The 26,797-nt window shown below is 45.6% G+C and overlaps 1 protein-coding gene across 2 annotated transcripts; it reads left to right on the top strand.

The window, feature by feature from the left end:
- Positions 1–2,845: 2,845 nt before the first annotated feature.
- Positions 2,846–26,797, top strand: dpysl3 (dihydropyrimidinase like 3). 2 transcript variants are annotated; one of them, XM_037467682.2, is made up of 14 exons: positions 2,846–3,101; positions 11,108–11,196; positions 12,324–12,508; positions 13,751–13,915; positions 14,021–14,082; positions 14,989–15,069; positions 16,139–16,207; positions 16,820–16,940; positions 17,591–17,747; positions 18,005–18,146; positions 19,756–19,926; positions 22,500–22,679; positions 23,419–23,572; positions 25,045–26,797. In XM_037467682.2, exons 1-14 carry the CDS (start codon positions 3,063–3,065, stop codon positions 25,140–25,142), a joined length of 1,713 nt encoding a protein of 570 aa, XP_037323579.1. In that variant the 5' UTR covers positions 2,846–3,062; the 3' UTR covers positions 25,143–26,797. The 2 variants fall into 2 exon arrangements, with proteins under 2 accessions (XP_037323579.1, XP_037323578.1); XM_037467681.2 differs by having other exon boundaries at positions 23,419–23,590.

The raw sequence follows: 26,797 nt of genomic DNA, 5'->3' as shown, positions 1-26,797 counted from the left end.
CAGATCTCTTACAGTGATTCATCACAGCTGCAAAAAGAAGAGTGACAGACCTGATGAATCCTTACATCATCACCTGATCATAATAATACCCCCCCCCCCCCCTGCCCACCACCACCACCACCACTGCCAGGGGTATGATGCTGAACTGCAGCTCACGAGGGACCAGATGATTCAGCTGAAATCAACAGACACAGTTTGACTGTGCACTTCTTTTGGCTTTGTTTGTAAAGTGTTTGAGGACATCGGACTGACAGCAGTGCCGGGACGTGCTTACTCTCCCGTCCGGATGCTAACTTGGTCTAACGTAAGCCTCTCAGCGCAAAATAATGACAAGTGGAAAATATGACCGCTTTTGATGCAAGGGTGTCTCTTTTTGGAGCTTGAAGTTCACCAAGTTCACGTTTTCAAAGGATGCAGAATGGAGTTGACAGAGAAATGCTGGAGCTGTTTGTTGTTATTCGTTGTTTGGGTCAATGTGTGGTTATTTTATTAGGTTAAATAATTGAATTATTCAGCTTGTGTTGACGTTAGTTATCCGGTGACGTTCTCCAGTCCTGAAAGATGAACCCAATGCTGGTTCCGCCTTGAACTTGCGTTTTCTCTGATAGCCAGCAAGGGGCGACAAAGAAAAGGACCCCACTTCTCACTTGATTTAATCAGTAAATATTCAACACAGGAGCTTATGATCTCAATCACAGGTTTTAAGTGTTCTTCAATGTAGTTTCATCTTCATTTGGTAAATGATGGTTCCATTAAAAGTAGAATAAAACAGGGAATGCTTCAGGGCGTGGCTACTTTTTTAGATCACTTACTTAATTATTTGACAAAATAAATTTAGTGTATTTTTATGTAATAAAGAATAACTATCATGGTTATATATTTTATTTGTTCCCTCTCATCTGGTCAACCAATTAGTTCGTTCGATCATCTGCTGTAATGGAGGCTAAAGTGGGGAGGGGTTAGCCACAGTCCCAGGGGAGTTTCTATGGGGGGGGGGGGGGGGGGGGGGGGCACCGCCTTTGTTGCAGTAAGACTGCAAGGAGCTCTGATTCACCAAAAGATTCTGGAAGAGAAAGAGAGCATCAGTAGTTGAAGGTTAACCCTAAGAATTTTATACATAATGATGAGTTTAGAAGCCATAAGGAGACTTTTTAGCATGTAAACCAAATGAATCGTGTATCTTCTCGGGGGGGGCACCGTCTGATCTGAGAAAATAGACCTAATGATGTCCTAGTGATGTCATCGGGGTCATCTTATCTTTTGCATTACACGTTCCTGAAGGTCCCCTGGACATCATTGCATATTTGTCCCTCTGCCCAAATGCAATTTGTGTGCTGGTGTGTTCTGTTCATAACCTTTTTATACCCAGAGAGTCAATTTGAAAGCTGCCCCCCCCCCTCCAGTATCCCTGAGTAATATAATTCGATGTGATTTCCGGGTATCGAAGGGAATGTTTCAGTTTTTTTTCTTCCATTTGGGGCGACCCGAGGTGCTTCGTCTCCCCGTGAAGCTTTGATGACCCAGCAGAGTTTTTTTTTTTTTGTTCTGCATCCTTGATCTGTCTGCCCCCCTGTCTGTCTATCAGTGTCAGCTGGTTAATGCGGCCTGCACTGATAGCAGGTCCGCGAACTTGATGTGAGTTGTTGACGCATTCTGCGAGGCCCGGGAATGCTGAGGTAATCCCGTACTGCTTCACTGCCATGAAAGGACATGTTAGCGCGCAGGAGATGCGTCTGCATCCGGCCAAAAGGAGGAGGAAAACAGTGACAATTAATGTACACCAAAAAACTTTGAAAGCGTGTTCAACAAACACTTTGTATTGAAGCCTAAACATATGAGGCTCTCAGAATGTGATTGGAATCACAAAGTAAATGATTTTTCAACATAAAATCTATTTATTATCAAACCACTACTATCATTTTTGAAAATAATGAACTGAACGAGTGTGGAATGAGTAGTAGTGCACACACACACACACACACACACACACACACACACAGGCACACCCTCACGTGTATGTGTCTGAACCTCATTATGGGTGCATTAGTGCCGAGGAGGGGAGTGGTGGAGGAAACGACTGGTGGAGTAAAGGGGATCCACTTTAAGTCCAAACAATAGAGACACATGGCCGGGTGGGGGCATGTGGAGAGGGTGTGCGTGCGTGTGTGTGTGTGTGTGTGTGTGTGTGTTAGAGGGGGGGGGGGGCGACATGTGGGGTGTGTAATGTGGTGGGTGACAGCTGCTACACCATTTTGCTCCTCCTCTGTGTCCACAAAAACAAAATCTGTAGGTAATTAAATGTGAACCTTTATACTCTTACAAACCGTAATCTCATATTTTCATAGAACATTTCTGTTTAAAAAAAGTTACGCATATTTACTTATTTAAAACATAATTGGCTTATCTTAAAAGTATATTAGATCAGTTGTTGAACTGCGTACGGATTTATCAGTGCCTAATGTTGACAATAAATATCATAATAACGAGTGTTTTAAAGAAATGATTCACAACTTTCTACTAAATATATTATTATTAGCCTTCTAAATGACTTCCTTAGTGACTAAGGCTGTGACTTGCAGAAGCAGATTAATCCACAAACTGCTCGATACCAGACGGCTCAGATTAACTGGTGGTTTTATTAGAGAAGACAAACACCTGATAACAATGATTAATGTCGTGCATGTGTTTTATATGTTTTTATTATATGTGCAAAAAAAAAAAAAAAAAAGCTCAGCGACGCAGACAACTGGCTGAGGGGGTGGGGGGGGGGCAACAGCTGCTCCACTGCGCCCTCCGGTGGAATGATTGCGACATTACTCCCCTTCCAATTGAGCCGATTTTGAGGGAGGGGCCGGCTGTGGCTGAGCCGCTCCTGTTAGCTCTCTGCACGGCACTTTGCATCGCACTGACACGGAGTGGCCACCATTCCCCGAAGCTCCCATCCAGGCGAGGGCCGCTGCAGCAGCATCCGAGAGGGAATAGCGTCTCTTTTTATTTCCTCCTCCTTCTGCTCAAAAAAGATTTGACTCTAAAAAGAGGTGGAATCGTGCGAAGAAAAAAACATGTCTTACCAAGGAAAAAAGAACATCCCGAAGATCACAGTGAGTAAAAGAGTTATTAATGCTTCATTGGCTGTGCGAACTTTGATGCCCGCTGGTGCCTTGTCTTTTAATTTTTTTTTTTTTTTTTACGATGTGCGACATGAAAGAGGCCCCCAGTAACACTCGGTACTCGGGGGCCTTTTTCTTTGCATTGACCGGACTGAAAGTCGCTGGAAAAAAAATAAAAATACGCACCATGAAATGGCACGACTGGCTGCCATAGTGACGGCGAGGTGGGAAGATGAGGCGTTTTCTTAAAGGTGTCCCGCATCTTCTTTGTTGCGCGGCACCATGCGCGCGCCGAGCCGGCTCGCCCATGAAAAATAAATGAATGAATGAATGCAAATCACTGTGGTGTTTCTGTGGGTACTTTGGCCCTGTGCGGTGTGTAGATGTGACTTTATGATGACGTTTTTTTTTAAATTCTCATTGTTACATGCAGTTTGGTGGCGTATCATTATCCATGTTGCATTGATGTGCTTAATCCCCCCTACATATTATTAACATTTAGCAATAAATAGATTCTCATCAATCCTATACGGGTTGATTGATTAAAATCACGATTTTGATTGTTTTGACAAACGTGTGTTAGGCCCTTTTCTCTCATAAGGAGATTTGTTCGGCCCCATCTGATCACTTGTATGGGAGGCTATTGATCAGTGACTCGCCATTTTGATTCAAATATGTTTAGTGAGATACTTCAAAGTGGCCTGATGATACTATAACCTAATTACACAGTCCTGCGGCTTGGCAAAATACTAAAGGGAAGGCAGAGCAGCACGAATTCATGTGCAATCCGTGAGCATCCCTTCCTTATTTCTTAAAATGAATAATGCATTTGAATAAGAATTTAAATGTGTCCCTTTCAGACTTCAGACATGAGCTACTGTTCATCTTGCAGGCTGGCGCAGTAAAGTAAAAAAAGAGAGGTGGAGGAAAAACACGCCCATTTGTGATGAGCTGTTCTGAGCTGGCCATGTCGCGGGGCGCTGGTGTCTTTGCATCAAGGTTGGGAGAAGGATTCCAGTCTGGAGTCCAGGCGGAGCACCGGGGGCTGCAGGTTGAATCCGGGGGCAGACTGGATGCTGGTTTGTGTTGCTGCTGCTGCAGAGAAGCTTCTCTCTCTCTCTCTCTCTCTCTCTCTCTCTCTCTCTCTCTCCCCCCGTCTGTGTGTGAGAGTCTGAAGGGCCTGCCTTCCAGTTTTCATTGTTGCAGCTCAGGCTGCAGTCTGGGGTGTGTTGCTCGGCAGTGGGAGACCAGGCCTTTGTCTCCTCAGCTGATGTGTCACCATTGGGTGTTTTTTTTAGGGGGACGTAGCTTTGGCTTGTAGATAGATGTCTTGTTTTTTAGCACATTTTACTAGAGCAGATTTCTCATCATAGGATGGAAATGCTAATTACCAGCCACACAGGTTTGGTGTTTCTTTTCTTCTTTTCTTCCATAACCTTCTCTTACAATTTTGGGGTGTCAACCCTGATAAGCATAAACGTTATGTCCAAAAAATGTGTGCGTGAGTAATGGCTCACCAAGATAAGATCTGTCTCCTCGCTTCATAGTTTAATGCAAGAGGTCCAGACTACAAAAATGCATAACATGAGTGAGTTTGATGGCCATAAGATTCCATGCTATTGCGATTGCAAATGGTTTATTTCCTCCAAGAGCTCCAGTTAGTTGCAACCTACTTGTTAACTGACCTACAGCTCATAGCAGAGTAACGTATCTCATTGCTGTCCTTGATCAAGAGAAGAGAGAACACTTCCACGTGTCCTTCTGGAGGAATGGACAAAAACAATATTTTTTTCGTAGTAATTTGGTGGACTGGTTAGAAACAATACCCGTATCCACCACTGGGGGCAGCGAACACACTACAAGCTGTTTTTAATACACCAGATAATTCAATGGCTGTGGCTGAAAGAAATGTAACTCCTTCCATAACGCGGTTAGATATATTGAACATTTCAAGAATAATAAATGTCATCTGCAATCCTGAACACATAAACGCTGTAATGGTACAAAGTTGGCGACCTTATCGAGAGAGCGAGAAACCGCCAGAAACACCAGTCTCTTGGTTTTCAAGGTGGTTTTGAAAAGTGGCAGCTCGCTCTCTTGCTTTCACGTAAAAAAAAAAAAACAACACAACCAGCATTACAACTATACAATATAAAACATACTGGGCCTATATACTTAAACAGAGCCCCCCTCCCCGCTCTGTGAATGGACTAACAGCTTGGATGTCTTGAATAATAATTTTGCCGTACATAGAACCCCCCCCCGCCCCACCACCCAAAGGCTCTCCTTCTGTATTTCCACTGGTTGCCCGTTACGATCCAGCTGTTGCCGCGAGTCTTCTCCGCCGCCAGAGTGGCTCTGTCAGATTTAGGCGTGGTTCTCCCCTGCACTCGTACCCACTCACAGCGGCCCCAGTGTTGTTCCAGGCTGGTACATGTCATCAGTAATCCACTCCAGCTGGAATGAGCATCTTTGGACAAGGCCCCTGGAAAGGGAAAGCCGCCCCCCCCCCTCCCCATGACCCCCTCCCACCCCTATTGACGCACCACAAAACTGGGCTCCACCACACCAGAGTGTGCCTATCCCCATGTCGGCTGCAGCAAAGTGGGCTTGATTGCAGACAACATACCCCGTGGCCACCCAGGCGTTGCCGCGCGACTCACCATGGCGACCGGCATACAGTTGTGATGGCTGCAAAATACAGCCGCTGTTTGGTCTGTGGTGATTTGACGCGCACCTCAGACACACACAGACACACACACACACACGGAGCACGAGCACTTCTCAGACGTCTCGGATGAGGGACCTTCTAATTCAACCTGTTTGGCTTAATCAGATCCATATTGGGTTTTCTCTTTTGTTTGTGTTGCCATGGTAACATTGTTACATTACTCCAGCCTATTACACTCAGTCTTTCTAAGACCTCCGGTTTATTTAGATTGATAATTCTCTGTTTTTTTTTGTTTTTTTTTTAGCTCTCCCAGAATGTGAAAGAAAAATCCCGTGCAGTTTTGGGTAAAGAGTAAATATTGTTGTGCGCTAGGCAACAGGGCCGAAGCAGCGGGACACACCCCCGATGACTTCCCTCTTCCCCATGGTCCCTGGCCGCCTCCCCCCCCCTGCTTTCTCTCACCCACACAAGGGTCTCCCTATCCGCTAATGGATGTCTCCGCTAACGGCCTGTTTCACAGGCCCGTAACATCCCGGGCTTATTGAGCATGGTGGGGGGGGCTACTGGTAATTTGCATCCCGGTTTATGAGCTTCTCCCTGCAGTCTGGGGGAAGTGGAAAAAAGTTGTCAGTGCATATCAGCGTAGTTGTTCAAGAATAACATCCTGTTGTCTATTTTCGATCTCTGCCGCTGCCTTGTGTAACAGAAAATTACAGCGTCCTGTGCAGCAAGGCGGGGGCTTTTTTGTGTGTTTTTTTTCCCTTGTTGTTGAATGACGTGACTTTGTTCAAACTTTACTCTACATCGTTGCGAGACACTTTGATAAATAAGCTTGTCAGCTCTAGATAGAAGATATCTTTAATGCATTTCAATCCTTTACCCCAGACGACATTCTGTAATTCTGGTGTCTTTTAGACTGATAACACAATGTATTTCTTTGATTGCAGCAACTTGGAGGATATTTTTGGAGCTTTTTATAAACCCTGGTGGTTGTTCTCAGTTGTGATTGCGTGACGTGTGTTCGAGCTAATCCTCATCCAACTGTTCGAATTTGTGGGAAAACCAAATCCTCTGCTGTGTGCCCAGCGGCAAGAGTAGGTCACAGTCGCCCACGCAATCACATGTAAACAAGTAGGCGAATGGAAAGGAAGACGAGTCGGTAACATTTGTGATGGTTGGAGCAAACAATGTGTGTTTTAAGATGTTGGCCCTAAGAGCATCGCGTCATTCGCTCTTCGCTGAAACATCATTTAACTTTTTTATTCATTTCACTCTCCAGTGTTGTTTCTACCACACAGTTTGTTTCTTTTTTTTTATAAGCAAGTAATAGGCTCAAGGCACTAATCTTCCTTATGTGTTATTTCAACATGACTCAGAAACTCAAAATAAAGTTCCCTCTTAATGATGTGTGTGATGGTGTCGAATCACAGACCATTTCATTGGTGAATTGACCAGAAGGACGTATTGTTACATCACTAGTCTGTAGATGCCTCCTAAAGCTGCCTACAGCCAAGGTCTGTATTGTCAATGTATTGGCTCCTTTGTGGGGATTGAACACACACTACAAACTACAATGATTAAATTGTGCAGCTCATCCAGTGAATCCAAAAACCGGGGACTGAAACCGTGACGTGATTGACGAACAAGGTCATGGTCACTGACCCTGAAAGGTCAGAGTAAATCAGGATCAACATCAAGAGCATTACCGTTGCCCTGCACATGACAACATGCTTAACCATTAATATGGTATGAATATGAATAACTTTTTTTCTTCTATCTTGTTTTTATATCTTTTCACAGCTGGCGTGTTTTAACAAACACAGTGGATCAGATTCGTTATGGGCGCTTTACATTAAGGTCGACCAGGTCCTTTATTGTGCATCACTGGACCGACTGGGAATAATAAATAAAATGGGAACACAACTAATTTGATTAAACCACACGTGTGCTTACCCTGCTATGACACGGCGGAATTACAGTGTACAAAAGGGATGGATCAAAGTTTGGACACCTTTTAAGTAGATTAGAAATGTGTTAAGGCTCTCTGAATGAACCTATGAGATGAGATGACAAAAAAAGCTGTTAAATCAAAGCATACAGACTTTAAGAGTTCAGCATGATCATTTGTAGACTTCCAGGGTTGAATTTCTTCTAGATAAACAAAGACTGTATACTGTAGGTAGATGGTATCTCTACATCATCTGCTGCTGCTTATTCTGAGAAAGCAAGAACCCCCCCCAGCATTTTTTGCTTAATGTCTGGTCAATGGGTTTGTCCCGGTTTGAGAGCTGCCTCTTCCAGTGCAAACCACTCATATGATCTCTAAATGGATCTCTAAAGTATATCTTCACAAATCCCAGTGTGCAGGATGTCTGGACAGAGCTGTGTAAAACAAGGATGGAATATTGCATCTGAACATCTCAACACAAGGTAGAGATCAAGTGGTTGAAATCAATGTCCAAAAGGAAATCTGAATGAAGTGCGGGAGAAAATCAACATGAATCGATTCCCGTTATGGCAAAAAAAGAAAGCAGCAGCAAGGCTCCAGTGTCCGTGCTCACATCCTACATTTGACACAACATTCATCTTAGCAGTTAAAATAATGCAGAAATATAATTAAATCCTGGATAAGTTGTCAAACAATAAACAGTCTTTTAGCAGACATTGAATAAACAAAAGTGGCATTATTTGAAAACCAGCATTTTTTCACTTCTATTAAATGTTGGTGGTTGAATGACTCGAGCTGTGGAAAAGGCTGTGGTCTGCTTGTCATGGATTCTATTGGGAAAGGCCAGAATAAATACTCTGACTGCCTTTACATTCATAAAGTGAGATTAAGAGCGGAAAAAAAGAACACAGAAATAAATGAAGTGTTTTGACAGCTTGGATATCCATAAATGTTGGGCAGCTAACATCTGATTTTGCACTGACTGAGAACAACTCAAGCCAAGTATTAAACACAGTCCACAGTCACAGAATACATTATGCATGGCACTAGCAGATGCATTAACTCAAATGGAACGCTGAAGACAGCTGACTGACAGTTGCCGGTTTGTGATATTGATCGTCAATGAAGGCCAGAAGGGAGAGTTGGAAGAGGAAAATGTGTGTGTGTGTTCGTGTGAGATGGATAAAGAGAGAGCCTGCTGAAGCACTTCAGTAAAGTAGACATGTATGAGGGCACACCCCTCACTGCGGGATTATGAATCAAAAAAATACGTCCGATTCTCTCCTTAACACAAAGAATCGTCACGCGTGTCAATACACTGCGTCCTCGATTTTCCACATCACTTTCATCCATTAACACCTCGTTTGAACCTCGAATGACCTTTAATTCGCTGGCACGTTACGCGGCATGAATTAGCTTAGCAGCTAGCTACTTTCAGCATTTCGGCCTGCATTCGCACGCGGCTATTTCTGTTAGTGACAGCAGCTACTGAGCATCGCTCCAAAAAGACCTCCAAAGAAAACACAGGTGAGAAACAAGCGTGACAATAAACGACAGCAGGACCGGGTGAGCTTGAATGAAATGCATCCCAGAATCAAGACATGTTCGCACCTGTGTGAGGCGCAGAGTATTTCCAAGACATCCAGTTCATCCACATACGAATGCTACAGTTATTCAAACGATCTCTGAGCCACGGGTTCCTTCAGCCGGGCTCCAACCGCTGTGTGGCTGTGTGTTGTAATGCGTTGCTACAGGGTGTGGTTTCCAGGGAAAGATCCGGGCTCTGTTTCACACTAATACATCACCATCTAAATCATCAACGCCACGTGTGCTTGTGGGGCCCAGCGGATATTATCCAGCTCGTATCACCTCGAAATGCAAACAAAACGGCGTTATTCTCCGTTTTTCTGTGGCCTCGGTGCTTTATGGTGATGAAACACTTCCCTGCACACATGTGTTGGAATGAATATGGACGTCTGTGGCAGTCTTTTGTAATGGGAATTCATTATCATTATTTTTTCTAAAGTAGTTAAGTCAGAGTGGGACATTTCATCCTTCAGAATCCCCCAAATAATCCTTTGGTTGTTGTATTCAACATACTTGATATAAAGCATTGCGTGACTTTAATTTGATCTACCCTGCACGGCGTCCCTTTTGGCGACCACCCATTTCCCCTCTGTCCCTCTCTCCACCTGGTTTGACAGGCGCGCGTGTTGTTCACTGAGGTAGTCAGCAAAAAACCATGCACCCAGTCTCCCCCCCGTCCTCTCTGGTCTCCCCTCCCTGCAGTCGTCCGTTGCCATGCCAACGGGTGCAGCAGCGGATTCGTTGTCTGGCGGTGTGGCGTCACGGCAACGCCCAGATCAGACCATATTACGGAATGGACAGTTGAAGGGCTGTCTCGGCGGGCGGCGGCGCTCTGTAGTTCCTTTTTAGCGCACCATTCAGCTTGTCGGGATGGTTGTTTTTTCATGCGGATTAAAAATACCCTGCGTCACATGATCAATGAGCACTATTGGCGCTGGCGTTTGGTCTGTGGGATAAATGGAGAAAAACAACAACCACAGTCGTTGCGTAATGAAAGCTGGATAAACATGGTTAATATTTTAATCCATGATCAGTTCTTAGAAGCAGCTTTGATTCTGCTACCAGCAGCAAAATGTCAGCCACCCCCCACCCCCCCAAAAGGTATCACCATGACCAGTCATTCTAAAGCAGCGGAATTTAAGTTACCTGAAACGTTACCTCCTAATATTCGTTAACAAAGATGATGATGCAATAGGGAAAAGGAGCTCTGCAGGCTCATTGAACCATTCAGCAACATTAGACGTAAAGCTTTTTATTTAAAATGAGAGTCAGGCTTCACATTAACACGTTAAACGCATGTTTGACAAATTCGCAAACTTTGACAATAGAATTACTCCTCCTTTTCCATTGAGGAGCGGCGCAAGATCGTCCTCGCTCCTATTGGCTGAGCTCATATCACAACGAGGTCAAGAAAACGTGGCTGCAAATGGGGGTCACTTTGAAGCACAGGACCAGGAGGCGGAGGAGGCCGACAGGCTGAACCCACAGGGTGGTCCACTGATTACACGGGACAAGACTGACAAAACATTGCCCTTCTCTTCCACACCATGAATGTATGAGACATTGTTTGTCTCCTCTGGGTGAAAGAAGCGAAGAAAATGATCTAACATGAGAGAAAAATAAAAAGCGATCGTCCAGCTCTATATATGCCGCACAAATGATCTGCCTTGGTAGATCATCCTCTAATGCTTCCTTGACACTGTTTCAAGTCAAAGTGGATCTTTGTCGGACAGAACACTGCATTAAATCCTAAAAATCCATTTGCCCTTATCCCCATCCCTTTCTCTACAGAGCGACAGGCTTCTGATCAAAGGAGGGAGGATCGTGAATGATGACCAGTCCTTCCATGCCGATATCTACTTGGAGGATGGCCTCATTAAGTAAGTCCTCCTCTGTCCTCCTTTCGGCTTTTATTCATTGCTTGAATCCATTTGCCTTCACCCCCCCCCCCCCCCACCTGCTCATCTGTTCCCCTTCCCTCATGTCAAACAGCATATTTCTTATTAGAACGCAGATTCTTGGAGAAATTAACACATTTTTCTCAACATGTGAAGTAATCTGGATTATATTCGATGGGTCGGCCAGGTCAATTGTGGTTTCTTATCGTTATATTTCACCCAATCAAAACCTGTCACCGCAAGAATGACGTTTATCCTCCAGAGCCTCCAGTTTTTCCAAATAATCTTGATCTGTCTGACTGAAAAGTAAAATAAAAGTAAATGCAGAAAAAAATCCTGTAGGAATCTTTACGGTTCAACATAGTCCATGTTTCTCAAATATCCAGGAAAGATGTTTTTTTTTTATTATTGCATGCAGTTGCAATGGACAAAAACATAAAATGGAAAAAAGCAAATTGTCTTAAATGTTCTTTATAAGGTCTGAGTAATTATAAATGTGTTGCACTCTGAATGGAATCCTTAGAAGACGTGCAGGGAACAGTGAAAGGAAAAGTTACGTCACTTCTCTCTAACGACCTTGAGACAGTAAGGGAAGTTAAAATAGGTTGCGTCACTCTTTTGGACCTGCGGACGCTTTAAATCAAATGTATGTGCACTTGTGTCGAATCAAGAGTTGTCCCATCTGGGTCAAAGCCGGAGCTCAGGCGATTAAGAGCCGGACTCGTCCTCGGGTTTGATCCTCTTGTGAGAGCAATTCCTCTTTCTGTGTCTCCCTGAATCAGTCACTCTCTGTCCTGTCCTCTCACTCGATTTTCCAATTATAGGCTCGTTTGTCCCCCTCCACCCCCACCCGTTTGTCCCTTAGTGAGGCAGCTCAGAGAGAGGTACCCATTGGAAGCCTGGTGTTGCATAATAAACACCCAGATGCCTGCTGGCAGGACTCACAGAGACACTGGCTCCTGCCTGTCTCTCTCTGTCCCCTCCGTGGTTTAACCGTATTAGAAAGATGCCTAATGATACCATATTGATTCAATTTGATCCTAGCATATTTTACCAAATGCAATCACATCAAAAGACAACTTGTGACAGCGTCCACCTCCCCCCCACAGGCAGATCGGCGACAACCTGATCGTGCCCGGTGGGGTGAAGACCGTCGAGGCCAACGGGAAGATGGTGATCCCCGGCGGCATCGACATCCACACCCACTTCCAGATGCCGTACCGCGGAACCACCACCGTGGACGACTTCGCTCAGGGAACGAAGGCCGCCCTTGCCGGGGGCACCACCATGATCGGTGAGAGGTGTAGGGGGGGCTGCTCCGCAGTTTGAGTTTGAGATAGAAACCGTGGCAACGCGGGAAGGAGAAGCAGAAGAAGAAGGCGGAGACCTGAACAAAGGAGGAGAAATGAAAAGGGGATTGGATGCCGTTGTGGGCGGTTTTTTGGGCATCCCTCCAAAAGAGGACCCTACAAAAGACTGAGTTTTAAGGGGGTAGGATCAGGACAGAGGATGGGGGGAGAATACAGCTCCAGTGTCTGTCTGCATGTCTATGGACAGCACGGGGTTGGGGGGAGGCAGGCGGGCCGCATGTAGCTGCTGACGGGCCGCGGTCTCATTAATACCATTAAGTTCTTTTGAGCTGGCTGCTACGCTGCTGCTTGTCTGCCAGTGTGGCGCTTTGTTCAAACGGGGGGGGGGGGGGCATTCACCAACAGACCTGCTACTGTAGTGAGCTCTATTCATGGGGTCCGTTCATCGGGGGATTAGATTGCAGCGGGTGATGGGTGGGAGAGGACACGTAGGGCTGTGTTTTGTTTCTTCCTGTGTGTACTGTGCACACTGTATCTGTCTCCTCCAAACAGATGGTGTCGCGGGGGGGGGCGTGAAGGTAAACACATGCTTCAGATAGTAATAGTTTTCTCGTGTTGCTGCCAGCTCGACGCTATTGACGTGCAAAGAGCAGATCGGCAGATATTTAATGAGATGAAGACAGGGGGTCTTATTTTATTACAGCTGAGTAATGCGAAGCAGGATAACTGTGCAGGGTGATCCTGTTGTGTATAGTGAGGATTAAGTGTCTATTAATAATTTCAGTGAAAACAGACATTTACCTTGAGCCTGCAAAAAGGCAAGAACGTACTCTGTTTAGTGTACGATGTAAATATAACAGAAAATAGCATATATTTTAAATGTCTTTTGTTTGTGATTTCAGGTGCTTGAGCTTAATATTTACTTGTTTGTTAATATAAATTTATGTTCGGAATTATTGGAATTTAAATAAGAAATAGCGGGGTTATATAACAACAGAAAAAAAAGTCTGAAAATAGTTCAGTTGAGATGCCCCCCAAATTGATCAAGGACAAAGATTCTGAAAATGCAATGTGACAAGGTCAGCCCCCCGCTGGCGGAGCACAGCTGGGACACAGGCAGACGGCTTATGCAAGACAAACCAAACGAGTTGAAAAGTAGAAACACCACCAGACAGATCCTGACATCCACCCTCCCGTCCCTGTGCCGTCTGTCCTCCGCCCCGCAGTGGACCACGTGATCCCAGACCCCGGGTGCAGCCTGATGGAGGCCTACGATCAGTGGAGGCAGTGGGCTGATGAGAAGACCTGTTGCGACTACTCCCTCCACGTGGACATCACCCACTGGAACGACAGCGTGAAGCAGGAGGTGGACAGTCTCATCAAGGAGAAAGGTAACGCGGCGTCCACTCGCCGCTGGACTTTTTTCGGGGGAAAAGGTCTCAGGCAGCGTTGCTCACGTTTTTTTTCTTTCGGTGCGTCGTCTTTCCTTGTTGCAGGTGTGAACTCGTTCCAGGTCTACATGGCTTACAAGGACTATTACCAGATGAGCAACAGTGAGGTACACCGACTTGAAGTAGTATCATTCTGCCTCCGCATTCCTCCTTATCTTACATGTTTGGTAGGGAACCAATAGATTTGTCAGATGTGTCAGACTCCCGAAGCCCTAATATTAGCTTCACACAGACCCCCCCCATTCTTTAAAAAAAAAAGAAATTGGGTCGTGGCCAGTGTAAACAGCCACAATCAGGCCCATTTAGGAGACTGGAAACGTATCCCATATCAAACCACTGGCTCAGCTTGTGATGCGTCATCTTTGCGTGAAGTCAGCGTTTACATGCCATTATTTCATTGAGGTAATCAAATAGCAGCATTTGCAATCAGTCTAAATTAGTCACTGCTGACACGGTCTCTAAAAAGTAAAGTAAAGGCTGACCTTCACTTTCGTACAAAAGATATCCAATTTACTGTTGTTAAGTTTCAGAAAAGCCACCTCGTAACCTTCTGACCTCGTGCAACACGGCGCCTGCGATGCACAGCGCAGCGAGATCACGCCGCGAGTCAAGCCGCGGAGTGCAAAAGCACGAGGTGGAGGTGCAGGCCGTGTGAAAGGGGGGAGAGCTCTTCGTGCCTCCAGTGCACGGCCGAGGCTAATTTGGACGCATGAGGCAACTTGAAATAGTCCAGCTTGAAAAACTGATGTCATGCAGCTCACACAGCAACATAACAGCAACTGCGGGTCATCCCACAAGGGTTTAACCGTTTCTGGAGACCACACACAGTAATTGCAGCGTGTCGTGGTGGACGCCATGTAAATTGTGGGCTCTTTGTGAGCTGTAGTTTGAGGGGGATCTAAAAAAAAAAAAAAAAAAGGAGTATCTGATTCTTGGTCAAACTTCAAAGGCAGGTTTTTAAAACACAGCGCCGCTGTAATTTTCTCGCCGTCTTCTGTGTCTTCCTCCTCCAGCTCTATGATGTTTTTTCCTTCCTGGCGGAGAGGGGGGGCATCGCCGAGGTCCACGCGGAAAACGGCGAGATCATCGCTGAGGTAAAGACAAATAAACAGACACACACACACACACACGCGCGCCCGCTGCCCTTTCCTCAGCTACTTGTGTCGGCCGGGGGGGGCAAACTGTGCAATCCGTCTGGTCTTGGGCGTGATTTAAGTTCACGCCGGTGGTCGTGGTCGTATCTACCTGCAGACTAAACACGCCGTCCCTGCTGAGAGGCGGCGTGGGTCTCCTGCAGGACCTCACAATGGGTGAGGTTTACGCAGACGAACGTGATGACCTGTGATAGCTGGTGGATTGAGAGGGTCGCTATTAAGTCGGAGCCGTAGGCTGTGCCTCGGATCTGTTACGTCGTCAATCCAGTCTTAAAATTTGGGCTTTTAAGGAGTCTGGTTTCCTGAAGCCCAGGTTATGTCACGTCTACATTTTTTCTTCACGGCCCATGAGATAGAGAGACATTGTTTGGATTTGTGTGTGATTTGTTTTTGTATTTGTTTTGGTCCTTGCGGAGGACAAGGGAAAACTCTCACAACCACTGGATGCACATTTTTGTGAGTTGCTTTGGATTAATGCGCCAGATAAATGACGTGTAATGTAATGCAGATGCTCGCTTGAGGAAAGCGTCAAACTAAAGTGTCGTCCAGAAAAAGTGCTGAAAAATTGAATAACTTCTCTTCCTCACAAAGTTTATGTCTCATGAGTGAAACATTTAAATGTTTATCAAAAGAAATCCATGATTCTTTTCAAGGCATCTTTGCCTCATGACTTATGAGGACAAAACCAACAAACCGATTTGCTATATAAGGAAGGTCATTTTTCTTTAATGCTCAGTATCATATAACATCCATGTTGACATGACAGACGCTATTGCCTAAGTGTCTCCATACAAGTTTTTTTTTTCTCGGGTTTCCCAGAGTCTCTTTCTTTGTGTGGCTCAACCCAGGTGGTAAAAAACCCGCTTCTCATATCATTCCCAGGCGGGAGGGAAACAAACAAACAGAGCGTCATGTTGGAGCGCTGGCGCACACAAACACTGTGAGCACTTAGAAAAGAGTCTCAGGCCAACGAGCTGAGCAGCCTCCCTTCTGCGTGTTTGTTCAACAGGAGCAGGCCCGCATGCTGCAGATGGGGATCACTGGACCGGAGGGACACGTGCTGAGCAGGCCCGAAGAGGTATCGCCCACAAACACACACACACACACACACACACAGTGATTACATTAATTCACATTTTGAAAGAGCCAAGTTCATGTGTTCTAAATGCAGTTTGTGGTTTTTGTCCACAGCGACGTTCTCTCAACACACAAACACATTTGTTTCTCGTTACACACAAGTGGTTTTGGACACACATGATTGTTGTGGCTGACGTTCCTTTGACAAACAGTGGATGAAAGCCGCACTCGGAGCTCAGCACTCTTGTCACTTTGCCATTAAGGCGCGTTTTAAGAACCAAAAGCTCGGTTACAGGATTTAATTGAGCGGAGACCAAGTGGGATTAGTGCTTACTTTGTGTCTGGTGTCCTTTTTGGATTTAATTTATTGGTTATTGGATCCAGGTTGAGCTTGTAGACAGTAATAAGCGGGTTAGTGTTTGCACATGAAGAAGATACGAAGGCCCACGTTAGCTCTAACTGCTTAACCATGTAGCTCATGTATTTACTTTGATCTGCACCCAATGCAACTGAATGAGTCAATAATGTGTATTATTTATATTTAAATTTTACTCCTCCATGGCAAATGCATTTCCAAAGTCAACTACAATGTCGTTTTCCCCCCCCTCTGCAGCTGGAGGCGGAGGCGGTGTTCCGCGCCATCACCATCGCCAGCCAGACCAACTGTCCTCTCTATGTGACCCGAGTCATGAGCAAGAGTGCTGCTGACATCATCTCACAGGCCCGGAAAAAGGGTAAAAGAGCGGCGTTTCGACTCATCCGCACCGTGCAGAACACTTTGTGTGGGATTCGGCTGCTTTAATACAATGTGTTTTTCGGCTTCATCTTGAAAAAGTCTTACAAATCACATGTATCTCAAGTAACAATCCATCCAGAAGTTAGATCTGAGGACTATAAATGACTACTATCTATTATATGGTTTAGATATTAATTTGATATTTTACTTCTGCTGTTGCCATCTTCCCCTCTGATTTCCGGCTACTTTTCGAATGCACATAGCAGGACATCAGTACACCTCTATGCCCTTATAAGATGATTTCACCCTCCGTCCTAAAGCTGCTGATGTACACCCAGTTCGGCTCTGCTGTACAAAAAAAAAGAGGCTATTCCTAGAGGAATTTTCAGATTTGTCATTCAGGTCTTTTCTTTGGTTTAAGCTGTCACACGGCCCATTCCTCACAGCCGCAGGAAATAGCAGAGGGTAACCGAGGTGCTCTCCGGCTGTGATGGAATGTGAAATATACAGTTTTTTGAGAATGGAGCGGGGGAAACGTCAAAAGGGCGCAGCTCTTGATTAAAAATCAAAACATAAAAAACCCACCGAAATAAATCAATTCGATGCGCTTTTTACATTTGTTTTAATCGGGCTTTATTTCTTTGCTAGGAAACGTTGTGTTTGGGGAGCCAATCACGGCCAGCCTGGGGACCGACGGGACACACTACTGGAGCAAGAACTGGGCCAAGGCGGCTTCTTTTGTAACGTCCCCTCCTCTCAGCCCGGATCCCACCACTCCGGACTACCTGAACACACTGCTGTCCAGGTACATTCGCTCATCGTCGGATAGATCGCCAAATGGATTCCATGGTTACGTAGCGCAGTGCTCCAATAAAAGCATGACTGATGTAATTCCCCCCCCCCCCCCCCCCCTCTGCTCGTCAGAGGACGCTCTCCCTCTGCGGTTAAGGCGTGGTGGGATTCTTGAAGCTGAAGAAAGAAGTCAGAAATGAGCTGCCACACATGCGGATCTCTAAATAGATCTGCATTGATCTAAATGTTAACTCTGTTGTCCCCCCCCAGTGGAGACCTGAGCGTGACTGGCAGCGCTCACTGTACCTTCAGCGTGGCCCAGAAGGCCATCGGGAAGGATGACTTCACTCAGATCCCAGAAGGTCTCAATGGAGTGGAGGAGAGGATGACCCTCATCTGGGATAAAGCTGTGGTGAGGACTACGTTTTTGAGTTTTGTTTTTTCATTTTTAATTCTCAGTAGAAGGAGAAGGAAAAAAAAAAAAACCTTGGCTTTAAGGGCGCTTTAGCAACACTTATCCTGTGTGACTAATCAGAATAAAATTGATGGTTTTGGTCTATTGGGTCTGCTTCAGTTTGACAGGGCAAAAATGTAAGCGAAAGAAATAAAAAACTGTACAAAGGAGCACATTTATCGTCTTGAGAGTTACAACTTCTATGAAAACAACTTGCAGATTTATATTCATTTAAATATTTTACTTTGCACACCTACTGTTCTACTGTGCACCTAAATCCTTTCTCTCCCGGCATGTCGTTGTGAACTAAAAAACGGATGGACTTTATTCAGCATATCCTGTATGTTCTCTTTCAACCCGACGTCAAGCAAACATCAAACATTTGCAAAAGATTAAAACTCATATTTGGCTCCCGTTCTCTGTCTCCTTCCTTCTATTTGTCTTTCACTATTTCCTCCGGCATTATTCTCCCTGGTTATTACTCTCTCAAGTCTCGTTGTAACTGTCTCTGCGTTACTTTCCCATTTCCTTTCATATCTCCACATCTGTCCTTTCCTTCACCCTTTTTCCTTCACTCTGGCCTAATTTGTCTCCCTTCCTTCTCTCTCTCTCTCTCTTGTTATCACTACATCGGCGTTCTGCTGACAGACACACAGCATTTCGCTGTAGACAGCTGTGCTGCCTATAAAATGTGGGCTGGCTTTTATTAAACCAAATCTATTTCCTTTGGGTATTTACTTAAAGTCCGAGCCCACACCCATACTTAGTCGCAATTAAGCTTCCTGCAGTCCTGGCAGCTGTATGTTTTAGGGTATTTAGCCATTTCTGCATTTCCATGCTAAGCTAAGCTAGCCGCCTCCTTGATGACAGCTCCATGCACAAGCCACAGGAAAATGTAATACGTTTTCAAATTTAAATCCTGACAGATTAAGATACAATATTTAGACGTAAAGTGGTTTTGAGGAAAACACACTTCGAGACAACCAGGTGTTCAGTCTTTATTCTCCCTACTGGGGGGGTGGGGGTGGGGGGGGGGCAAAGCAAACTGTCTCTGCACGGTAAACAATCGATTCGATTGGCTCAATTGCAGTAATAATTGGAGTAGCAGTAATCCCGCTCTACTGCTGTTGGGAAAACGCTCCGTGAACATCATTAATTATTCTCAATAATTAACCAGCAATCGGTCCCGGGCCCAGACCGGTGCAGTCCACTGGGTCAGGTTCCGGTCGGGAAATGAGGATGTGAAGCGAATCGCTCATGCGTTGCTTCAGTGGAAGATGGACACCGCTTCGGACACGGTTCCGTTAACAATCCACTGAACAACGCTCAAGATTAAGAAGTAAAGTCGCTGTTGCATCCTCAACTTTTCAGTTAGCCTCATTAGGCAAATTGCCCAGGGTAAGTGAAGATAGTAATCCCTCAACCCGAAAAGAGGAATGTCATCGACATGTAATCCACCCGCAGCGACGTGTACCCATGAAGGCAATCCATCTCGTTTTCGGTGCAAAAAAAAAAATCGTTCCATATTTTTTGACCATTACCCTTCCTCGTTTTTTGTGACTCGCAGACCACAGGAAAGATGGACGAGAACATGTTTGTGGCCGTCACCAGCACCAACGCAGCCAAGATCCTGAACCTGTACCCACGTAAGGGTCGGATCGCAGTGGGCTCTGATGCCGACCTGGTCATCTGGGACACAGACTCCATCCGCACCATCACTGCCAAGACACACAACTCGGTAAGTGCGCGGCTCACGTGAGTCGGGCTCACTTGAGTCGGGCTAACTTGAGTCTGAGTGCGTAAATGTAGAAGGGAGTGCTCCGTCAATGAGGGGACTTGTTGTTGTCGCGGTAACCCTGATGGCATCCACCCATTTGGGAGTGGCTTTACATAGAGGCCAAGGTGAAAAAATCACTATGAGACATATGGGAAAAAAGTTGAGAAATAAAAAAAAATGCAGTTAAAAGGGTTTTTATATTTAATGAAAGAATAAAGCAGAAAATGAGATAAGAGTAAAGTGTCCACATCTGTGGAGTCTGTGTGTGTGTCTGTGTTTGTGTGTGTGTGTGTTTGTGTCTGTATGTGTGTGTAAAATACAGAGAAAAAAAGAGAGCGAGAGACAGAGAGACAGAGAGAGAGAGAGAGAGAGAGAGAGAGAGAGCACATTTTTGAATAGTTTCCAGAGATTTCTCAGTTCCTCTGAACGGAAATGAAGTCTCAGTGGATGTTCACTACTAATAACAATCTCATGCTGTACTTACCACATGACCAGCTCTCTCTCTATTAAGTCGAGCCTCTCTATCTCCATACAAAATCTTAGCAATGACCAAATGTATCTTCAGGTAAAATATGGGATGTGGAAAAGTTTATCCAAATATTTCAGACTTTATCTCAGTGCTGCAAGCGTTGTCCTTAACACTCCAATTATACTTAATCAACAACAAAGCTATGAGCGGAATAATGAAGGGGTTATTTCCTTTACTACACATGATATTGGCTTTACCACATATTTGTCATGATTGGACAACCATAGTGGGTTTAAAGGATGCCATTGATTGCACGAGCTTACGCAGCAGTACGACGTTTCTTTTCAAATACTTCCACAAACCTCAGAGGTTTGGAGCATCATGGCCTGACCACTTGTCTCGTGGGTAGAAAACAGCTGTGGTCGCGAGACATGTGACCTATATGGGCCAGACCGGTTCATAGCTGGTAGTGTGGCGTGACGGCCCCGTCACTGTCCTCCGAAAAGACAAGTTATGCTGTGTTAGAAAGATGTGAAGCTGTATTATGCAGAATTTCCGGACAAGGACACATTTACATAATGAGGGTTCTACCGTTAGACCTAGAAATTAGAAGATCCCAGAGAGACCTCCTCGGGCTGCAGAGGAAGTCTTTCCACGGGAAATGAAGGCTTTGCTGACCTCGCATGGACCTGCAAATTACACCAATGAGGAAAGGACACGAGTGAGTGGCTTTGCGCGATGACGAAGCTAAGACTGGAGATTTGAATTTGCCTCGCTTTAAAGACCTAACTGGCAGCTGTTCAGTAGGACAGACGGAACATTTCATCCATCTCCAAATGGTGGAATGGAAAAAAGAGAGAGAGAGAGAGAGAGAGAGAGAGAGAGGGAACTGGACTCTCTCTCTCTCTCCAGAGGTGAAGTACACCCTCAGGGTTTTTACTCAAGAGAAGACAGAAGAGCAGCTCCCAGTTCCAATGAATCTACCTTAATGGAAAGTCTTGACAGGCCAGCCAGGGGAGCGACCCTGTTCACCGGGTTGGTGGAGGCTTTCCCAGTAGGGTTTGTCATGAGAAAGCCCACATCTGGTGTGGACTGGTCGTCGTTGTCAACACAAAAAAACACACACGGATTTTGTGACACATGAACAAGAACAGGCAGCAACGCACACACACACACACACACACACACACACACACACACACACACACACACACACACGGCACTCAGTCATGACATCATGCTTGGCACGCGGTAAGTCTTAGCTACGTCCTGTCCAGGCCTGAACTTGGACGGCTGCAGAAAACATGACCGTGTGCAGAGGAAACAAGAAACAATGGAATCAGGGGAGGTCCAAAACATGTAGAGAAAAGAAAGTCGTCACCACGTAAAAAAACAAGCGAGAATGTGCATCGGGGAGAAAGACAAGAGGAAAACAGCAGGGATGAATGAATGAAGGAGGCAGACAACTGGAAAGAGGGAACAAGGAAGAGGGTGAAGGGAAGGGAAGGAGAATGAAACACCAGCTGGATGATGGCAGCTGCCCGTACATGCCAAACAGACAAGTGTAAGAAACATGGTGATGAATGATAAAGGGAGGGGGGGGGGGGTGGGGTGGGAAGAGGCTTTAACGCCTCCACTTCCTGTCTCTACATCACCTCTCACAGCTCCATCTCCTCCATCCCTTCGTCCGTCCTCTAGAGGGAGGTTGCAGCATGTTTCATTTCATGTCTCTCAAAATGAAATTAGATTGGTCCAATTTAAATGAAAAATCAATTACTCAATCAACCAAAACTTTTTCTTTGCTGTTGCTGTAATAAACTGTCTATAAATACAACTTTTGTTGGGATATGACTCATGAGATGCATTTTTAAGGTCTGGCTTGCTCTTTTTAGAGACTATGATTATTCTTCTGTGCATGTGTGCGTCAATGTATGTGCTCTTCTAGTTTTTGCCTCATCACTCCTTCTCTCTTTCCAAAACAGTAAATTCACACATTGTGTATTTGTTTTGCACAGTAGTACTGCTGCATTCACCCTACAGTATTTTATGCTCCCTTCTCATTTAGGCCGCCGAGTACAACGTCTTTGAGGGCATGGAGCTGCGCGGCGCCCCACAGGTGGTCGTCTGCCAGGGGAAGATTGTTCTGGAAGACGGGAACATGCACGTCCTCTCCGGCGTGGGCCGCTTCATTCCCTGCTCTCCCTTCCCCGACTTTGCCTACAAGCGCATTAAAGCCAGGAAGCAGGTAAACGCCGGTTCTACTCGGGCCCAGACCACTGCTCACACACGGCCCGGGCCCGTCTTACACGGCGTGAATGTCATCTCTGAAAGAAATAAAGGGGGGGGGGGGGGGGGGGGGAGAAGATCAGGCAAAAAAAATAAGCCAAGGTGGAGGTGCAGGAGTTACGATGTTGTGGAGAAAACAGGGCGGGGAGGATGGAGGGAAGAGGTCAAATACATCAAGCCTGACATCCTCTTTCCAGAGAGACCTACCACATACGTCCTTTTCTTCTTCTCTTTCAGTAATGAGTTAACCTCATTCAACCGTTTTATTTGTAGCTATTTAAACCCCTACCGTTCTCTTCCGTGCCTCCGTATCTCGTGGGCCAAAAGTCTCATGGTCCAACAATCTGCAGCTGGCTTGTGAACGAGAACGTGTAGCCGTAGTAACAGTGCGCTGTTTATCTTGGTGGGGGCTGTCTTTGTTCACAGATGTCTCTTTTCAACGAGTCCTCTGAGTCACTGACATAAAGACTGACAGTCAATGTGCAACATACCGCCCTTTCTGCCTTGGTCTGTAAAATAGTTTATTTGTGTCTATGTTTGTGTGTGAATCTGGGAGTGACACCGCTCTGAAAAATGCGTAAATAATTCAAGACACAAAGAAACGTGTGATGCAAAAACAGGTGTGCACTTGGTAACATAAAATCGTCTTTGCTGCCGTTTTCTTCTGCCGCGTCACACCGCCCGTCTCTGTCCCGCAGCTGGCGGTCCTGAGGGCGGTGCCCAGGGGGATGTACGACGGCCCCGTGTCCGAGTTCTCCCTGTCCCGCGGCGGGACCCCGTCGGCCTCGGCGCGCACCTCCCCCACCAAGCAGCCCGTCAGGAACCTGCACCAGTCTGGATTTAGTCTAGCAGGTAACCCTGCACAATGCGGTGAGCCCCAGCTTCTTACTACCCCCCCCCCCCCCCCCTCCCCCTCATCTGATTGTGCTCTGGTGTGTACCGACGGATGCAAACGGTCGGGGCCCTTGTCTCGACTGGGCTCCAACCTCGGTTCTGTGGGGGACAACAGTTTGTTTGTTTTTTTGTAGACTCTCTGAATGAGGCGTTCACGACAACCAAATTAAAGCGCAGTATTTTGGTGAAGTTCTGAATAATACACATTGTACTAAGAAAATTGTGGTTATGTTTTTTGCAACACTCAACATTTTAATTCCCAACTGAGTCATTCTGTGTAATTGCTCAAATGAATCTCATATTTCTTTTGCCCACTGAATTACTCCCTTACACTATCTCACGCCTCCCCCTCTTGTTATTGCCCTTTAAAACGCCGTGACCTCCAGCTACGGCCCGTTTTACATGAAGTGTTTTCCGCAGTTACGCTGCAGTGGGTCACGCCAGATTTGAATTTTGGCTCAAAGCCCAAAAACGTACAGCTTACGAGATTCCAGTCCAAGGCGTCTGTGCATTGGTCTATTGAGCATTAGTCTTATGTTAGAGTTATGCATCCACATCTGTTCCATGGTGCCGAGGTGCTGAGTGACAGTCCTGTTATGCCCGCATGGATGGTGATGGATTGGCCCTTGATTTGAACAAATGTGAGAAATTGCTTCTATTTTTTGAAAAATGGTCGATGCGTTTTAAAAGACATTTTATTAAACCGACCAGTGTTTAGCGTTTGGTTTTAATGAGGAACACGTGTTTACAACAAGCGCAGGTTATGTGTGATACCTCATCGATTTAAAACGACGGTGACCTCCGCCGGAAAGAATTTACACATTTAATTACACGAATTTAGAGGGGAGTGAGGCTGCTCTTGGTCTCCCAGACTTTGTCTGTTTTCTTGTGTATGCACTCTCAGAAGGAGTCCATCTATTTTAGTTTGTCCAGGGCCACCACCTGCGGAGTTGATTTACTCCGCTGGAAGGAGATGGGGGGGGGGATTGTTTGCTTGGATACAGTGTGTCACGCGGCTGACATCATTCAACTTTCCATTTTATGTGCTGGCCGTTAATTTGTTGCAGCAGAGGTCTTGGCTCATCCCTCGGAAACAGTGTGCCTCAAACTGAAGCTTCTTCTGATAATGTGTCAGTGGCACTCAGCTCACATGTGCACACATTAACCCGATTAGCATGCAGGTGGGGGACATTAATACGAGTTAATGGAGAGCAGTATTAGAAAAGTGTCTTTTAACATTTGAAATCATACTGTAGCATTATTTTCTGTTTGTCTAATATCCTTAAATTAAAAAAAAAAAAATCCCAGCTTTTCATTTTCTGCCCTTTTTTTGTTGTAATTGTTCCGTTATCCCCGAACTGCTTTGCGAGCTCTTCGCCCCTTTTCCAAGTGACCCGCTTTATCTTTACCCTCCTCTGCTCTCGTTGCAGGTCCCCCCATCACCCCAGACGACATCCCCATCAGGCCCGCTGGCCGGCGTATCGTGGTGCCCCCTGGCGGTCGCTCCAACATCACATCCCTCAGTTAAACAGCAGGGCTGACGAGGGCATGCGTCCAGAAAGCAGACAGCAGCCAGAGTGCAGGATTGAGGGTGGGAGGGAGGAGCAGATGCAGAGGACCATGATTAGTTAAAAGAGCAAAAAAAAAAAAAAACACTGAATCCTCAGGCCTTACCTGTCACAACGCTACACCTGGATCACATGAGAAAAGCATCTCTTTTTCCTGGGGAGTTTGTATTAAAGTGGTTAATGATTGCCACCATAAAAGGTACCACCAAAGCACAATACACATGACCGGTCTTTAGCTTCACTTCTTCTTAGCATAGAAGATACCTCCCTACAGTAAAAAACTGGGGAAACTACACCCGCTAAAACATTGAATTCCCCCAAATTCAAACAAACTCAGCTCTCAAAGGAAAATGGATACTGCCTTTCTCAGAATGATGCTACGGTTCTTTCACCCCTGTTTGACTGTCAATGTCACTCCCTTCTCCAGTAGCCTGCTTTCTCCATAGTCAGCAACACTAGGTCCCACATTAGCCATGTTTGGTCGTGCAGTACCATTGATTAGCTCTAGATGGCATTGTACATACGGTAGATGTAATGTAGCTTCGTGAATGATGTTTGTCGCAATCTGTTTGGGTTTACTGGACCAAGTGAAAGGTATTTATCAAATCTCAGAGCAGGAGCGCTGTTGGTCATGGAGCTGCATGGGCCACAAAACGACGTGGGGGACGGGATCCATGATCCTTTAAACACCCCTCTCCTCTGAGATGCTTGATAAATACCATCCCCGTGTTGTATCGATTGAATAATTGTTGATGTTTATAATGGAAGACCGCCACATGAACAGAGAGGGTTTTCAGCATTCTCCATCTCCGAAAGTCTTGTTTTCATTGCCTGCACTCCATCATGGCCGTAATGAACGTGGTGAGAAACCGTCCTTTGCATTTGCTTCTAGCTTATTGGCTGCTCTTGTCATCCTGAAACCATCTCGAAAACAAGATAAGGAAAAAAAAGATTAAAAAAATAAAATAAAAAAAAACTTTCACAAGAAGTAAAAGAATACAGTCCCTCGAAGCTCAGCTATAACTTTCAATGACGAGCTTTAGAATTGAGGGCAATGAAGAAAACCAGATGCAATTAAATGAATAAGCGACTAACACCTGCTTTCAGATAACAGCACTTCACCTCTTGCTTTACTTTTTCATCACTGATTTACTGGGCTCTTGTTTTTAACACGAGAGGAAGACCATCGTTCCCTTGTAATCCCCTCACGGGCCTCCAATGAAATTCTGACCGGCACTAATTCAACAGCCTTGAACGCAGCCACGGGGCCCACGTTAGTTTACATGAAGCCCCATGGACCTGATTGTTTGGAGGGGAGTTTAGAGCTCTTTATGTGTCTCTGCTGTTTGCTGAGGATTGCGTTGCAGTCAGGGAAGCTTTTATTTGGTTGCTGTTCCACTGAGGGGGGGGAGGAGATGGCGTTTTTATTTGGAAGCGGTGGGGCAGTCTGAGGCAGGCACGAATGCTGTATTTATGTTAGTTTTACAACCTTTTGTTATTGTTTTTATGCTGTTTCTTTTTTACTGTTTTGTCAAAACCCAGAGATGGCAGGTAAAAAATAAGGTGTGTTGTGGAGGTATGATTTGTTTCCTGAATAAACATGAGTTGCAACTGA

Source organism: Pungitius pungitius, chromosome 16 (assembly GCF_949316345.1).
Source record: "Pungitius pungitius chromosome 16, fPunPun2.1, whole genome shotgun sequence".
NCBI classification, from domain to species: domain Eukaryota; kingdom Metazoa; phylum Chordata; class Actinopteri; order Perciformes; family Gasterosteidae; genus Pungitius; species Pungitius pungitius.
Note: the sequence above shows the minus strand (reverse complement) of the source record. Positions and strands in the feature narration are given on the sequence as shown.

Coding starts and splice junctions, on each gene's coding strand:
- dpysl3 (XM_037467681.2), top strand. CDS start 3,063: ATGTCTTACCAAGGAAAAAAGAACATCCCGAAGATCACA. Junction 19,927..22,499: donor CTGCCAAGACACACAACTCG/GTAAGTGCGCGG, acceptor CTTCTCATTTAG/GCCGCCGAGTACAACGTCTT. Junction 23,591..25,044: donor AGGTAACCCTGCACAATGCG/GTGAGCCCCAGC, acceptor CTCTCGTTGCAG/GTCCCCCCATCACCCCAGAC.